At 42.6% G+C, this 16,817-nt stretch overlaps 1 protein-coding gene across 1 annotated transcript in view; it reads left to right on the forward strand.

Moving 5' to 3' along the window:
- Positions 1-2,275: 2,275 nt before the first annotated feature.
- The window catches only part of ryr1b (ryanodine receptor 1b (skeletal)), a gene marked incomplete at both ends in the record, with an annotated part of 56,104 nt that continues 41,562 nt past the window's right edge, over positions 2,276-16,817 (forward strand). The window contains 8 exons of the mRNA XM_084558119.1: positions 2,276-2,323; positions 13,502-13,624; positions 13,735-13,836; positions 14,288-14,308; positions 15,965-16,039; positions 16,158-16,236; positions 16,423-16,535; positions 16,653-16,752. Of these exons, the coding sequence (XP_084414245.1) occupies positions 2,276-2,323; positions 13,502-13,624; positions 13,735-13,836; positions 14,288-14,308; positions 15,965-16,039; positions 16,158-16,236; positions 16,423-16,535; positions 16,653-16,752 (661 nt within the window). The remainder of the gene's footprint in view (positions 2,324-13,501; positions 13,625-13,734; positions 13,837-14,287; positions 14,309-15,964; positions 16,040-16,157; positions 16,237-16,422; positions 16,536-16,652; positions 16,753-16,817) is intronic.

Consider the following 16,817-nt stretch of genomic DNA (forward strand, 5'->3'; position numbering starts at 1 on the left):
TCATGTTAGTTCTGCCTCAGTGGCGTGCCACCTCATCCTCCGCCTCCTTTCCTCCGCCTCGTTTTTACCGGCGGACGGAGTTGTGTGCCGGCGTCCAGCGTGTGCCGAGGCGTTTATTCCGCTGCCAGCTGCTGTTGCAGTGGGAGATGGGCGAGGAAGAAAGCATGCTGAAGGATGCCAGATGGGGACTGGGGAGGTAAGGATGCGAGTGTGTGTGTGTGTGTGTGTGTGTGTGTGTTTGCACGCTGACTGAAGGCTGGTCACCGTTTCTGTGAGTGTGTGTTTGTGTGTGTGTGATGCGTTTTTTTCCGTTCAGACTTCCAGATTTGCTGTCTGGTGCATCCCTGCTGCCTGTCATGATCAGGAGGGGTGTGCCACATGCAGATCCACTTTGTCTCAGTCTTTCCACAGAGAACTGTTGATTTGGAGAAGGTGGCATTATGCAAGTTTGTATCCCCTCTGGTGCATTTTTACAGTTTATTCACAAGAGGTAGGCTCTTGAGCATTTTGTGTTGAGGTGTAATGTGTTTTTTTTTTCAGGGCTATAAAAGGAATAAACATTAATAGATGTTTTAAATGAGGCTGCAAAATTAGAGCCTTTTCTTCTAAAAAATACTCTATATTTCCCACAAACAAGGTTGCTTGTTATATTAAACCAACGCTCCAATAACCAAATAAATTCATATAAAGCATCATATTCTAAATTTGAGAAGCTGAGTCCAGCAGAGATTTGGGAGTTTAAGCTTGAAAAATTATTTAGAAAAAGAATCACATAAATCACAGCTCCAAACAAAAATCATAATTAAAATGAATTTTAATGATGTAGTGTCTCAACTTGACCTGTTGGATTCAGCGGGGACCGTTGAAAGCAATATTGCTACAGCTAAAGTGCAAATAAGCCCTTTGCTACCGTGGAAGCTCATAAATGTATGGCATAGTGTGAAAGTGCACCGAGCCAATTAAAAGCCTGACATAATGTCTCTGCAACGAGTCTCATTCTGTTATTGATTGGACTGTGGGAAAGCATCGGGGGCATCCACTGCACTGGACGTGCCAAGCTGGAGGCTGAGCACCGCTTTGATCCAAACAGATTACTGGATCATTTAGATAAGGACGTAAATTGTGTCATTTACAGCTGCCTTAAATCAGCTGGCGGCAGTTTCTGTTTGCTTTCGACAATCAAGCAAAAGAATGTCCAAGCATTCACTGGTGCAGACGTGAAGCTTTGCACGTTTTCTCCGCATCATAAAAAATTCAGTTTAATTGAAATCACTTTATTTGTCCCAGAGGGGCAGTTTAAAAGGGTATAAGTAGCTAAAAATAGACGCAATCGCAATCAATAGACACACAAGTGGCACACACAGGAGAGCATGCAGCAATCCCAAATCATTTATAAAGTTATTCAGTATATAAGCACAGTGAAGACGTAACACAGGGCTCTGAAAATATGGGATATGATTTTTTAAATTTAAATAATTACAGGCCCTTTTGTCTTCTAACATATCACTTACATACTTCTCTATAAATCCCCGTAGTAAATGCCTTTTAAATCGGTGCTGCTTTACTTCAAACACATCACAACATTGAACTGATGCGACTTCATGAGAGTGCCTGTCAAGTAATAAAGATATCTGAATTTTCAAACAGATCACTTTAAACTCAGAGCAAGTGATGCCTCGTGATTTGATTCTGAAGGGGTTTTCTTGCACAGAGAAGCTGTTTTACATACTTTGAAAAATTAAGGTGTGTGTGTGTGTGTGTGTGCTCCGACTGCACACTCCCCAAGGCTAGTCCTCACCCCTCTTTCCTTTTATAGCCTGAGACATGTGGAAGGAGGGGATGGTGATGGAGGGGGGGCAGCCTGCGTGAAGGAGTGGCCCACTTCTACAAACATGGCGGCACGGTGGGATGGGAGCAGTGTAAATGTGTAACAAGGTGCATGCCCCTCCCTCCCCCTATCCCTCCCTTCCTCATCTGCGGTTGGGCGAAGCGAGGAGAGAGGAGAGAGGAGCCCGGGGAGAGCCTTGCCTCCTGTCACTCGCTCTCACAACACCGTGAGAGCGCAGGACTCATGCTGTCCTCCAGCACACCCACACACACTGAGCACTGAGAGTGAGAGACACTGAGTGTGAGAGAGAGAAAGGGCTACAGCGGCGAGGAAGGAGAAAGAGGGAGGGACGTAGCAGAGGAGATAAAATAATCTATATCCTGACGGGAGAGAACAGAAGGATTTTCTCTTTTCTCCTGAGGAGCTGCCAATAACCCTCAGCAAAAGATGGCAGAAGGGGGAGAGGGAGAAGAGGAGATTCAGTTCCTGCGAACGGTGAGTCCTACTTGCTTTCCTATCTGGGAGGGTAACTTACGCTGGCTGCTGGAGAGGAGTTTGGGGGGTGGGTTGGTGGATAAGGTGGGGAATTTCCAGAACAGAGATGCAAGAAATTAGATAATGTTTTGACAAAGTGAAGACAATTAATTAATTTAGACATCGCCAAAAAAACTCTAATATTAATATTCTGGATCCTTCAGCATCAACTTCATCGCTCCTTCTGTGTTCTCTGGTCTCACAGTTTCTTCACTTGAATCTCTTTTGCTGTTTCGGCACTGGATCTTTTAAAGTCCTAGCTGCAGTTGCAATTTGCAGAGCCAAGCCCCGCTTCTGAATATAGTTGACTATTTTTGCAGTGCCCCGAATGTGCCATGACCTGCTTATTAGTTGCTCTGTTTAAACTCCATAATTGATTTCTTGAACGTACAGTGAGCTCAGAAATCTTGTGTTAACTTGCATGAAATGGTCATATTTTATCTGAAGGCACTTATCTCACCTAATCTCTTAAACATTACTTCCAGAATGTTCTTGGCTTAAGAATAGATGGGTAACAGTGTATGTGTGCATATGTGTGTGAGCGCACGGATAGATAGACAGGGGCTGATGCATCTGTTAGCATCGTTATCTATTTATATCTGAGGAAAGTAGAGCCTGTCAGTGTGGGGTGAGAAGGCAGAGCAACAAGCTACCCAGATCCTGCAGGGGACAGCTGCCCAAAAGCTGTAAGTCCTTCTTGAAGAAGCAGGCACAGAGTCACAGATCCACTTCAACCGTGTCAAGTCGGGGGCAGACACCAAAAATGAGCTAAAACAGCTGAATGGTGAGCTGGGCTTCCACAGCTAAAGAGATAGGAAGAAGCTTCCAGAGAAAGAAAAAACACTAAATTAACCTGGTCTAAAAATAATAGTTTTCACTGAATACACTGTTTCTACGAACCAAAACTACCACTTTATGATAGAAACTGCCAAGTACCGCAAAACACTGAAAAAAGCCTTGACTACTGACGCCAGCGTTCGCCTGGAAGATGATAGGTGGAGTGGCTCAAGAGCCGGTGTTTCCATCAAGACCTCCACACTATGTCCAAACTCATTATCAAGAGAATATTTTCAAATATCAATATCCAACCTATAGTTTTCTGAGCTGCACATTCACACCGAATGCTATGAACGTTGTCTTACTGTTCTACTCAGTGCAGCTGTTTGCAAAAAGAAACACTCTTCACACACACAAAACAAGAACCTGTTAATTAATTGAGACCTTTTTGCATGTACTCATTAATTTAGACAGTGTATGACTTTCAGTTCCAATGAAATTCATTAAAACAGCAATGAAGAATTATGGCTAGGCTCTGTTTGCTGTTTGCTACCGTTCCTGCAACCTCGCTTGCACTTGAAAGTTATATGTGAAATAATAGCCCAAGTACAGAAGAGCCCACCCACACAAACAAATTCTAGTGACGGACAGGATTCCTGCGACGCTTGGTGGTGTCAGCTCACAATAACCACAAGACGGCATCACAAGGCCAACGTAGCTGTTCTCCTAGTACAAACCTGTAAACTGTGTTTTTATTTTTTCCTTCTCTTTAGAAACTGGCAAATGAATTGTGAATCCAAACCCCGTGGATACTTCCAGTGGGTTTGGCCTTTGCTTCAAGAGACTCAGTTAGCATCAAACTGTCACACGCCACCGACACTTCAAAAGGAAGAACAATGTCGCTCTGTTGAATTATTAATGCGTTGTGTACATCGGTGGGTTTATCTGTGACACTAACACTGTCGGGGCGAGCGCTTCAATCCCCCAAGAGAGATACGGGGCTAAAATTGTAAGTGCTCGTGGTCGCTGCAAGGCCATCCACCAAATGGCTCCGGTTATCAGTCTTTTAATTAGAGGCCGGCGATGGGATGCATTGTGTGAGTCAGCTGTCTTGCTCTGTTCGTGTTTTCCCCCTTGGTTATATTGGACGTGGGAGCACGGAGGAGTTTTAACTCACCTGGACCAGCAGGGGCAGCAGAATGTAGTCATAGATTTACCTGATGCAATCTTTTTTTTTCAGTTACATAACTATGGAGGTTCGCACACCAAGTGTCCTTGAAAATACTTGTATGCTTTAACAAAGAAATCTTGTATGTGTGTAGTGTGTGAACTAACTACTGTGTGCAGTTTAAGACTCACTACCATAGTAACTACATAAACTCTCTCAATGCCACCTAACAGGGTTTTAAAGCAGAATTCCTTGCAAACTAAGAACATCATCTTGAATTTTCTTAGTATTTCAAGTTTTCTCTGACAGACATCATATGTGCAGGAGGATAGAGTTGACATCAGCTTCTTTAGGAAACCTGAAACTGTTAAACTTCATCAAATGATGCAAGACTAAAGTGGAAGGACTAGAGTTGGGTCTGCAGCACGGATGTCAGTGATGAGATGTACAGTGTTTACTCATATATTTGGGACTGAAACATGCGTCTGGGTTCAGGATAAGTTAATCACAACTCAAATGAACCATCATCTGGATTTTGAGCATGCAACGGCACAAATACAGTACATGCAACACACAAAGACAATTAACAATGGCCCTTCTCCCCTGTAGGGATCTGCTCAGTGTGGCGGCTTATCATGTGAACATGTAGGTGATAGAGTGACCTTTTTTTTGAGGAAGTATCTAAAAATGGCAAACGCATTGTAATCCTCTGAGTCACTTCATTTTTTTTTTATCAGTTTCTCTGTTACTCTACTGTTTTTCTCCCCTGCCGAGAATCCTCTAAATAACAAGAGAAGCTGAGCGAGTGGGAGTCTTAGAGTAAGACGATGCAGTGCTGCTCCTGCATGTAGCTTCTTCAATCCCACGGGGGTTTTGTTAATAGTAAGAGAAGAAATAGAGAGGCAATTAGATCCTTTAAATGTTGAATGCCGTTCAGCGTGGCAGACGGGGAACACTGGGCAGAAATGTTATGCGTTACGGGGCATGTACAACACATCTCCGGTGATCGTTTTCATATTACAAAAGGCCACACACAGATTACTCAGCGGTACTTCTCTGTTCTATTTTGGTTTTATGGTCTTTGAGCCCAGGCCTATGACTAATACAATGCTGAGTGATCGCACTGTTGTACAGTCTACACTCACTGGAGAGGTTTATCCATACCACCTGCTGTACAGTAGCAGGTCACTTAAATGGATGCCCTCTGTTGCACTACAGGTATCTAGTATACAGCCTCAACTCAGGAAAAAAAGCAAAGTGCAAGCATTTGAGCCCCCACATTTACTGTCAGCGACCGGCTTATCTTGCAACACCCAGCAGTCTTTCCTTTTCTGTTTAGTAAAGAATCTCCCTGCGCTATAAACCCGAACGTCTACAGGTAACCCAGACTGCTGCCACCGATGGTGCCATTTCTCCGCTGGCGCTGCTAAAAGCTCTGTCACTGTTTCTCGGTGCCACATTTGTCGTTTAAATCACACAGGCGAGTGAGTTTAAGGGGTATTCGAGTTCCAGTCTATAGCAGCAGTTTCTTTTTATAGAGTGCCACTATAAGTGCACACGCTCTGGAGGGAGAAACCAGAGGAGTCAATGTCCTACTTGCCAGCATCCTTCGGGAGACATGGAGTGTGTGTGTGCGCGTGTGAACACACATGTGGCGTGTCTCTGTGTGTCAATCGAACGGAGATGTTATATACGCGATATTGTGACAGTCAGCCGTGACATTTACGGCCCGTGGAGGCTTGCTGACGGTTAACAACGAAAGCTGTATGTTGGCGGGTTGTCGCTGTGATTTAAAGGTTAAATGTGAATTGATGTCCCACTTAAAACCAGGAAGTTAAAGTTTAGGTGTTAAAAACAAGTAGTCAACATACTTTAACGTCATAAGCTTTTCAAATGCAGTGAAGTTTTAAAGCAGACGTCTTTTGAAATTGTTTGGTTGAAGGCTTTATGCTGTGACTGTGTTTACGTTTGACGCTGCTATCGATTGATCTTTGCCATTTGCTCTATTTGTGATAGATAGTAGAGACACAAACAAGAAATGCAGTGAGGGAACAAAGATCCCATGCAAATCATGTTCAACCACACGGCCACTGGATGCTGCGCCAGTTTGTTTTCAGGAAGTTCTTTCCAGGGATACTCTTAATAGCCAAGACAGTTTTGAATGTACTTTGATATAATTTAAGTAAGTTGTAAGTTGATATAATACCCAAAATGTGCCAAGCTCTCTAGCCAAAAAAATATATATCTGTGTGTTTATAAGAGCAATGTAGAAATGTATTTAATTTGGGTGCATTTAAATTTAGATATATCTAATATTAGTTTTGAAGGGGTCCTGGTTCGGTTAACACATTCAACACTGCATTTAGCTTAAATGCTCTATGGTCTGTCCTGCCTTCATCAAATTGCAGCAAAATCTAGTCATCACTTCCTTTTCTCTCTCTAGTTCTTTATTTTTTTCTTTAACTTGTTATAACTCGTTCCTGTTTAGTTGTACAAATACTCTCTGCCTTTGTCCGTATTTCTAACCTTTACTCTCATTTTCCGCTGTGTACATGTGTGAACCACAGTCGCAGCAGATTTTGATGACGTATGGGGGCAAGGGAGGTAGAGAGGAAGGGAGAGAGGGAGGGAGGGGGTGGTTGGTGGTGGTGGTGGTGAGCAAAACCCGGCTTTAGAAGTGCTGAGCCCAGAAGATGAACAGCCACACATACACAATTCCCTACGCACACACACACACACACACGCACATAATACAGCACCTGTTAGTCTGCCTGCTTGGGTCACAGCAGTTTACACAATAAACAGGTGGTCTGCTTTACTCTGTCAGGCGTGGGACAGACACTGTTGTGTGTTTGCATGTGCTTGTAGAAGGTTAGCACTGTTGTCATGTTCACACTTGGATTAGGTCTTGTGCTCGTCTTTCTCCACGGGACCGGGCCATGTTTTGACCACACACAAAGTGGTCGGCGGACTATGATAACGTTGGTGCAAATACACACTCCTTGACTGGTAATAGTTATATAGATTCTTCAGAATACAAATGAACAGGTGCTGTACACTGCTTCTAGCTCATTCCTATGAAAAGCAGTGCGTGAATAATATTAGCACACTTTGAGAACATCCAACCAACTCAATCTTAATGTTGTTTTCACTGCGTGGGACTTTAATTTTGTAACTCCGTGATAGATTACATCGATTCTATGAACAAATTAATATTACACGGAAATTAATTGAAACTTGCATGGTTGAAAGCGAGGAAAAAAAAATACATTAAACTCTCTGCAACACGGCACCCTTATGCACCCATATTTCTTTGTGTTTTCATTTTGACTGAAAGAGTTTGCCTTGCACAATAAATCTCTCTCTATGCTCTAGCTAGAGCATATTCCATTTTTGGATTGCACATTTGTTTTATACACCTGTCGGTCAGGAAAGTACTTTGCATACTCTTAAGTTGAATAGATTTTTAATTTTTTTTGATTTTGGACTGAGGCCAGCTGAAATAATTTATTTATAACACGCTTTGCTCGGAATTACTGCTGTCTGCCAGACTTATCGTCTTTCAAAGGGCAGAAGCAGTTTAGTGTTTGATGTCTGGTGGTTTGTAGCGGTTTAACTGATCCGTAGGGAAATGAAGCCTGTGTGCGCAAGCTGATAAAACACTGCGCGCGGTATTTAATGTGAAAGTTTCCTAGAATCCGATCTGCGAGTTATCATTGCTCGGGCTTAGAGTAACTGTTAGCGCCGTTGTCGGTGGAGATCTTAAAATATGGAAGCATGTCGATGAGGTACTCTACGTATTTCTTAGGATCCTCGACAAAAACCTTTCTGCTGTGACGGTTTGCTGAAACGTATTGTCCACTAAGCTTTAAAAGACTTTCAAAGCCTGTCTTTTTAAAATCCCCTCATCTAGTAGCTCAAATATTGCTGCTTTTTCAGCGTTAATTAGCTGATATTACTTTTCCTCAGAGGTTATGAGCTGGTTGCCTGTGTGTTCAAAGTCTTTCCTATGAGCAAGAGAGTCTCTGTTGGCTCTTTCTTCAAGTGAGACCTCTAAGTATCTGCTGGTCAGCAGAAGGAGGGAATGTGATAGTGACAGGTGCAGCCAACTAAAATAGGAGTGGAGCGGAGAGGGGGAAGGCCCAGAGCGGAGTAGTGGGGGGGAACCGGGAAAAAGGATGAAAAAGAGGACGGAGATAAAATAATGGGAGAAAAAATATGGGCTGGATGTGTCGATTGAATGAGAGTGTGGAATGAGAGCAAGCAGCGTGATACCTATAACTGAAGAGAGAAACAAAGGCACAGTATTAAAAAGACAATGTTCTCGACGCCGCTGTCTTTTGTGCGCACTTCAAAGATTTATCATCAGGCTGATTGGATTGCACCGCAACAGTATTTCTGTCTCATTTTTTGGTCCCTCGAAAATAACTTTTATACTTCATAACTTGTCTGCAAATGTGTGCCACCCTACCGCACTGGACCTGTAACTCAGAACAGAGACACTCTGAGAGGGAACAGAAAAACATTTTCTCATTTTGCCTCAATGAGAAAAATGCACGTAGTGTATATTGTTTGGTCTTACGTGCATATGGATAAAATAACTTGCTTTGTTGTTTGGTGTGCTGCCGTCCAACTGTGTCGTTGTCACATTCTGCTTGAAACATTTGTACATTTACCTTCGCTAGCCAGGATTCTGCATCTGGATTGGAGGATAGAACAGATGTTCTTTGGCTATTTCAGAGATGATATGATAAGAGATGGTGTAGACCAGTATATATATATACATAAATACATATACTGCGTATATTTGAGCTGCTGGAATAGAAAACACGAGCGGGAGTGCCTGATTAAAGAGAGCGAGGAAGGCCCTTCAGGCTGCACTCTATGGGGGAGGATGCTGATAGTGCACCTGCACGGTCTCTTCTAGTTTTCAAAGGGAAACCCCATCATCATTCTCCCGTCTGCGTTATTGAACTGTTCCTCTCCTCCACCTGCGCACTGTGCAATGTGCTGTCCCTCACTCTTTTTTTACAACTACAGAAATCTAATCGATGCCCTGGGGTGGCCTACGTCAGCATAGTTTAATGAGGGCGCCGGGCAGAAATCTGGAGGCGTGAAGAAGGAAGGGATGTGTTTCATTTGTGATGAACGATGTGATCACTGGGAAGGTTTTCAGTGGCGACGGACGTGGCACGACGCTGCCTGACAGTGAGGCGTGAAAGGCTGAAATGATGAACTGAAATGAGATGAAGACATTCAAAAATGAATTATGAACTGAATATAGAAGAATTTAAATAAGAATTTAAACTACCATATTAACTTTCAAACAAAGAAATGAAAAACAAAATATGAAGGATACATATATAATATTTGCCACATGATGTAGAATATCAAGATAAATATAAATATTACATTGTACTGTATAATTTGTGCATGTCAAACATGTTTTAGAGGCAAGAAAATGGACTAACAAACTATAAAATCTAAGGTTTGAACGATCAGCACGTTCTAATGCAATGCTGATTTGCTGCTAGGGAAGAAGACAAACTACTCTTTAGTTCTAAATCTATCAGGACTTAGCTGGATGCTGGTGTTGCCTTCATAGATCAGTTAATCACGTGTCAAAATGTCTGTGAAGGTTCTCAGTCATCCACATCGTGCTATATCCAAAACATGTTTGAAAAACCCCATCCATCATCAGGAAATGACTCGGCGGTCCACGTACACCTGAAGGACACTCCTTTAAAGATAACAACATCCAAATACTAGCTGAAGAAGACAGATGGTTTGAAAGAGGAGCAAAGGAAGCCATCTATGTCAGATTGGAAAAAGATACTCTAAACAGAGGAGGTGGACTGAGATATAATCTGCCATCAATTTACAATACATTCACAACTTGAGACTGGAGCCTCTCACTGATAATGAATCGTTAGAGCACAATTCTCAGGGAAAGAGGACAGGGAGTCCCCTAATGGACACTAGTTGCATCAGTTTCTGGTCGTTAACAGAAACAAGTCAAGCAAGTTTCTGATACCCACAGAGTTTTCCTATTTAAACCTCAGCTTCCCACCAGTCCCTTAAAACCTGAGAAGCTACTTGGATGAGTGTTGACACGTCTTCTCAGAAAACTGTGCAAGTCCAGTTGCCTTTTTTCAAACGCATTTTGGATACACGTGTCAAAATATTCCAGAAAATCAGATCTTTGCATGTTCTGTTGTTCTGTGACATCCTTCATAAACAGTGTCCCTGCACACGCAAACCAAACTGAATACTCTAGCACACACTCTGCCCATAGTAAGAAGCCCATCGGCCATGACTGTTTACGATACTTGTGGAGTTACTCTTAGGTTTCCAGCGTGATCTGTCTCTTAATTTAGGCGAGCGGACATCGCTCAACGTTTTGCATCTGTTTGTTTGTTTGCTTCCTGTGCAGTGCGGGCACCGTGCCTGCTTGTCTGGGGAAACCTGGCTACCCTCCGTCTGCATGTGCACCATCAGACCGCTCTGGAGAATATACAAAGGTGTCTGCTTTCAGGCGCTATCTGTGCTTCTGGCTGTAAATCCCTGGTGCATTACACGCCTCTATTTGCGCACACTGGTGTGTTTATTTGTTTGTCTGCCTGTCTGCAACTTTAGATCCAATTGTCTCTTCCTCTCCCTTTGACCCCCAACATCCACATAGCCCGGATGCTTCAGCTGCCAAGCTCAAACATGGTTTGGTTGTAACCCTACACCCAGCATGTGATGGGACATCAAATGTGTTTCATTTACAGATCTATGTACAGCCCAGGTATACGTTCAGTGGGTCAGGCTGATGATAACTGTCTCATCTTGGCTTTTATTTAAATACCTCTTGCCCGTCTTGGTTTCATCGGATATGTCATGTGAGATTAACAGATGATTAGAGATTGTGCTTGGTTTACAATAAACTGTCAGGTGCACAGCCTTCAAATGCTGAAAGCAACCTCTATTAATAAAATCATGAGCTAAGCCAAGCGGTTTATGTGGTCCCTAAGTCAGCTTTTCACGTGCTCAGGTTGGATGTGATTCACACCGTGGGACGCTTGGAAGGGCAGTGCTCTGTAGCTGCTGATGCACAGATGATTATTATAACTCGGGAGTGCCCCGACACTGAGGAAAGTATAAAATGCTGGCAACTGATAGCTGAGGCTTATGTGTTTTTCCAACTCACCAACCACTTTGAGAGGCAACCGGCCATTTCCTGAAGGGCTTTGCATCATTGTTCTCGCCTGGTTAAATCTATCAAATATCAAATAAGTTAGGGGATGAGTTCAGTAGGTTTGTAAAGGTAAAGTCGGTCACTTATTTCACCGCAACTGGCACGTACCACAAGGATTTTGAATTCATTCTGCACTATATCACAATTTAGATGATAAACATTTAATTTCGATACTAATAATAGTCTTAATTCTTAGACCACTTTCAAAAAAAAATGTTACACACTTTGCAAAATTGATTGAGAAAATCTGCGTGCATTTGAATTCCATCTTCTCGTGATCTTCTTGTAGGTCCTCTTCCTGCCTACAGAGGTGGAGTAAGTCTGCCATGTGAGGCTGTAGCTGTTGAAATAGATGGAAGCCACCGGACGGCACTGCTGTATAACATTAAGACATACTTCGTCTATGGTTGTCATCTGATCGCACATCTTGTGTCGGAGCAATGAGTCACTCCGTTACTTTAGTCTGCTTTTAGACGCCCGCCAGCACAGGCCGGTCTCTTTAATGGTTACTGAGTTTGAGTTATCATGCGCTGCCGTCAAAACGTGACCACTTTGATGCATTTTACCTTTGCTCGGTCCAGTTCAGACATTACAACGTTCCCGTGAAACCTCTGCGTGTCTGGTTTCAGAACATCACTGATCTTTAGTCAGTCCTGATGAACAAAGATCCATGTCATTGTAGTGTAAAGGTGCTGGTCGAAGTCTTTAGTTTTTGTAATACCTCTAGACATTTTCAGATTTTGCAAAAGTCATGTTTGCATGGCTGTACAGTTTGAAAGAGAGAGGACACATTGCTCCACTTTCGGGAGTCCAAAGCAAGGAATGTGAGGACAGGACAGAGGAGACATTTCTAGGCTGAGCAGAGATAGATGATACCCTGGCCAGAGGATAAGGGGACACTCCAGCCAAAGGAACACTAGAGGCCTGCGGGTACAAGATCTGAGTAGAAGTTATGAGGTCACTAATCTGCATCAATTTACATTTTACTGCTATATCGTGCCGTAAACATAGACATGCAAACTCCTTTGCTGTCTTGGGACTCCCTTTAAAGTGCCTGCGTATTACCAGTAACAACAACGCACGGCGCATTTCTTGATGCAGAATCAGCAGGGCAGCAGGACAGCGAGCAGGTCAAGAAGAGGACAGATGATTTATTAGTTGTTAAATGAGAGGGGAGAAAAGTCAGGAATCTGTCTAGAAATGTAAAGAGGATTTTTAGCCAGGTTAAATGATGGACCCACTTACACAATGACTGAGCAGAAGGAACAGCTGGGAATGTTGAGGGTCAGGTGTGGGTTTCACATGGGAGGGGGTGTTTATCGCCGTATTTACACCAGTCTCTGGAGGGTCCAAGCATTGACAAGTAGCAACACATAACTGACTCGCTAGCTTTCTGCTAGCGTGGTAGCATTGTGGAGCTGATTAGCATGTAGCCATTGTCCTCTCCACTGAGAGGAGGTGTCCAGCTGGCCATTGTTGCAAATCGTATCTGTGGTTGCTGCGGTTTCTGTCTCTGCAAACTTAATATTCCCTGTAATAAATTATATAAAGTTTCAAGAGTTTGCTGACAGTATAACTATCAGTATCAATAGTTTGTTGTTAAAAGCGTAAAAACCTGCGAAATCACGATTTTGTTCTCTAGGTAATCATTCAGATTTTTGGATGTAAACATAAAAGCTTTAGCCGCCACACAGTGTAACAACAAATGCCTTAATAAATTCTTGGTTTAGTAAATTAAACAGCATTATTTTACATAGCACTGTCTGCATCAGATGTCAAGTCAAGATGATTGCTAAAAAACAAGTATAGTAGAATATAAACAGCAAGCCTAGAAAAGACTGACAGCAAGATTAAAGGGCAATAACTGTGCTGTTGAATTAGCAATTAGCAACATAAAGTAATGCATCACAAAACTGGGTGTGTACTCAACTGTTTGTTTGTGTTTGTGGTGCAGGATGACCAGGTGGTTCTGCAGTGCACTGCCTCTGTCCTGAAGGAGCAGCAGATTAAACTATGTCTATCCTGTGAGGGTTTTGGGAACCGTCTCTGCTTCCTGGAAACCACATCCAATGCTCAGGTATGATGCTGTTACCCTTCCTGCCTTTTGCTGCTCCTATATAGAACATTGTTTGTTTGTTTGTTTTTTATCAATTTTGTTTCACCTCCGTGCTTTTAATACCTTTGCAGAATGTGCCCCCGGACCTGGCCATATGTAGCTTCATTCTGGAGCAGTCGCTCTCCGTCCGTGCTCTGCAGGAGATGTTGGCCAACACAGTGGACATGACCGAGGTAATAGTCAAAACCAGAAATGAAGATGTGGGAACTAGATGCAGTGGAATAATATATGGAGAAGGGAAGAAAACACTTCTGCAAATCCTTTAAAGATACAGTGGATAAGAATACGGCCTATGAATGACATACTGTAGAAAAATAGACTTTGTTAGAAAGATTGACTGAATATCTTTTTACTTTCTTTTCTCTCTCCATAGGCTTTATTTTCAGAGACTGTCAGTGTAAATTGGGTTAGGTTTGAGTTTGATAGTTTGCTCCAGTTGTGTGGAGGGCTACCTTCGGCCTTTAAAAATGAATGTCAAAGCTCCACGTAGCATATTGTGCGTCACAGGCCTGCAGTCAATGCAAGCACCATTGATAGAACTATTTTTGGCTTTTACTTCATATATTTTTTTTTACTTGCTATCTGACACCCCCTCCCCTCCCCTTCTTGCTCTCTGCCAAGCAGGCAGTCGATTTGGACAAATGGGTATGTCTGCTAACATGTCTTATTTTCCTGTAATGTGTGTCCAACCTGGCAACTGTCCTTGTTCCTGTTCTGTTGGCAACTGGATAGTGTTGTACCATCTACACGCCTCGATTCATGTCTGTTTAGCGCCCGCCCAAAGGTGGTGATCGCCCCGTCATCAAAGTTTAGCAACAACAACAATCCATTGAATAAAGCGTAATCTGTTACGCTGAAAAATTTGATTAATTTAACAGTTTAACAGCTAGTGTCAAGGTTGAATTGACCACCAATTTGTCTAATAATCATAATATTTTGTCTAATAATTACACGCTATTATCTATTACGTTGAAATACCTACAATAACAGACATACCAAGATGCCAAAATGCATTATTCATTTACATTTCATGCAGAAACATCACCAGCTCATTTATCATTACGCTTTCATTATAATTATTATTTCACCTGCTTGATGTTGTTTCTTTAGTTTCAGTCAAATGTTCTTTGGTGTCAAACAAATCTCCGTCACCGTATTTATATGCAACATGTTTTTATACTGCTGTGAACGCTGACTTAGAATGAACTGAGAAACACATCCTACTGTCAAACTAGAGACAACATTATAGCCAAATGTAGGCGGTAAAATCAAACAGTATTTTAATTTCAGCTTCTACGGAGCACTGTCAAAATATAAATGATTAGATACACAATTAATGATACATATGGACAGAGAACCGTGCATCTGTAGATCCTATTTTACATGTCAGATGACGGAAACCTCCTCTGGATGAGGCAAAAAACTTGTTATAGGAGAAGCTCTGTGTTTGTGCAATTTTATTAGGTATAAATTCACAACTAGTCTGGCCAGTTCCTGATTCGCTGGCTCATGAGGCCATCCTAGTGATGAGCAGGAGAATGAGAATAGCCTGGCAGGCAGCCCAGCAGACTGTCCCACCCACCTCTGTTAGGGATGGACGGGGCAATCGGACACCATCATAGCTCCGGACAGGCCTGTCTCGGTCTTAACAGACACACATGCTCTTGGGAAAACACCCACAGCATCATCATCATCACCGCCACCCCCACCACCAGCAGCACCTGTCCTATAACCAAGCCTAGTGCTAATGAGAGCTAAGGCTAATGGTATCAAGCTACCACTTGACATACCTGCCCTTGACGCATTCCAGTGGATTACGGGTGCTTAACCCTACACAGAGGCTTAGAGTTATCTTCCTGTCGCCTCGACTGAATGGTTGTTTTGGTAATCTTTCTACAACTGCCACAATAATTGTCTTTTCTTGTTGCATCCTTGCTGGATGTTGAGAAAAGGTAGGATGGTTTAATATTGTGTTTGACTGTGAAATTGTGATCTGTGGTGAGTGGATTCAGACTTTTTACGTTTGTGTTTTTCTTTCGGGCCAAACTTCATTGGTCATTGTGACACCTCCTTTTGTCCTGTTTACTCAAATATTGTGTGTAGTATTTGTTTTGGGAAACATTATTAACATACAGCAATATTAGAATCTGCATACAACATAGTATTAGAAAATACAGACACATAAACATCAATGGAGGTGACATCTTTAAGAATTTCTTTCTTTTCCCTCCTTGTCTGATCAGGGTCTGTTTGAAGTCTATGTTGGTCTGTTAAATATTCTTCTGCCTTTTCCCTATCCAGTCGTCCCAAGGTGGAGGTCATCGAACTCTACTGTACGGTCATGCCATCCTCCTGAGACACCATCACTCGGGCATGGTAAGGCTGGCTGCAACCAGTTTGACTCCACCGTGTCTCAAAATTATGGTTTTTAATGTAAAAGCAACGATTTATCCGCATTTTGGCGTCATGTCCTGAATGAAAACTTTCTCCCCAGTACCTGAGCTGTCTGACTACATCTCGGTCCCTCACGGACAAGCTGGCCTTTGATGTGGGCTTACAAGAGGATTCCATTGGTAAAGCCAAACAGAGATTTATTTATTTTCTGCAGATGCATTTAGCTAATTAGTCTTAATTGTCTGCAGTCTGGTGTCTTCTACAATTCATTTGCTTTCGCTTTGTTGGCTTGCTGAAAAAGATAAATGTACCAGCAACATATCAGTCTTCGTTGGTAAGTTTGCTTGTCCTTATTCTTCCTCCAGGTGAGGCGTGTTGGTGGACCATTCATCCAGCCTCCAAGCAAAGGTCAGAAGGTGAAAAGGTCAGGGTGGGTGATGACCTTATCCTTGTGAGTGTGTCCTCTGAGAGATACCTGGTAAGTCTCCTCATACTCCATTCACTTTGTTGTTGCACTGTGGAGGATTTAGACGTGTACACTAAACTTTCTTCTTCTTCTTCTTCTTCTTCTTCTTCTTCTTGTCGTCTATCCCAGCACCTGTCCTACGCCAGTGGAGATCTGATGGTGGATGCCTCTTTCATGCAGACTCTGTGGAACATGAACCCAATTAGTTCAGGATGTGAACTAGCTGAGGGTACAAACCTGCTTTATGCTCTACATTTTTAAACAAGCAATCTGATATTTGACATAGAATATGAA

Source organism: Chelon labrosus (genome assembly GCF_963514085.1).
Source record: "Chelon labrosus genome assembly, chromosome: 13".
Lineage (NCBI taxonomy): Eukaryota > Metazoa > Chordata > Actinopteri > Mugiliformes > Mugilidae > Chelon > Chelon labrosus.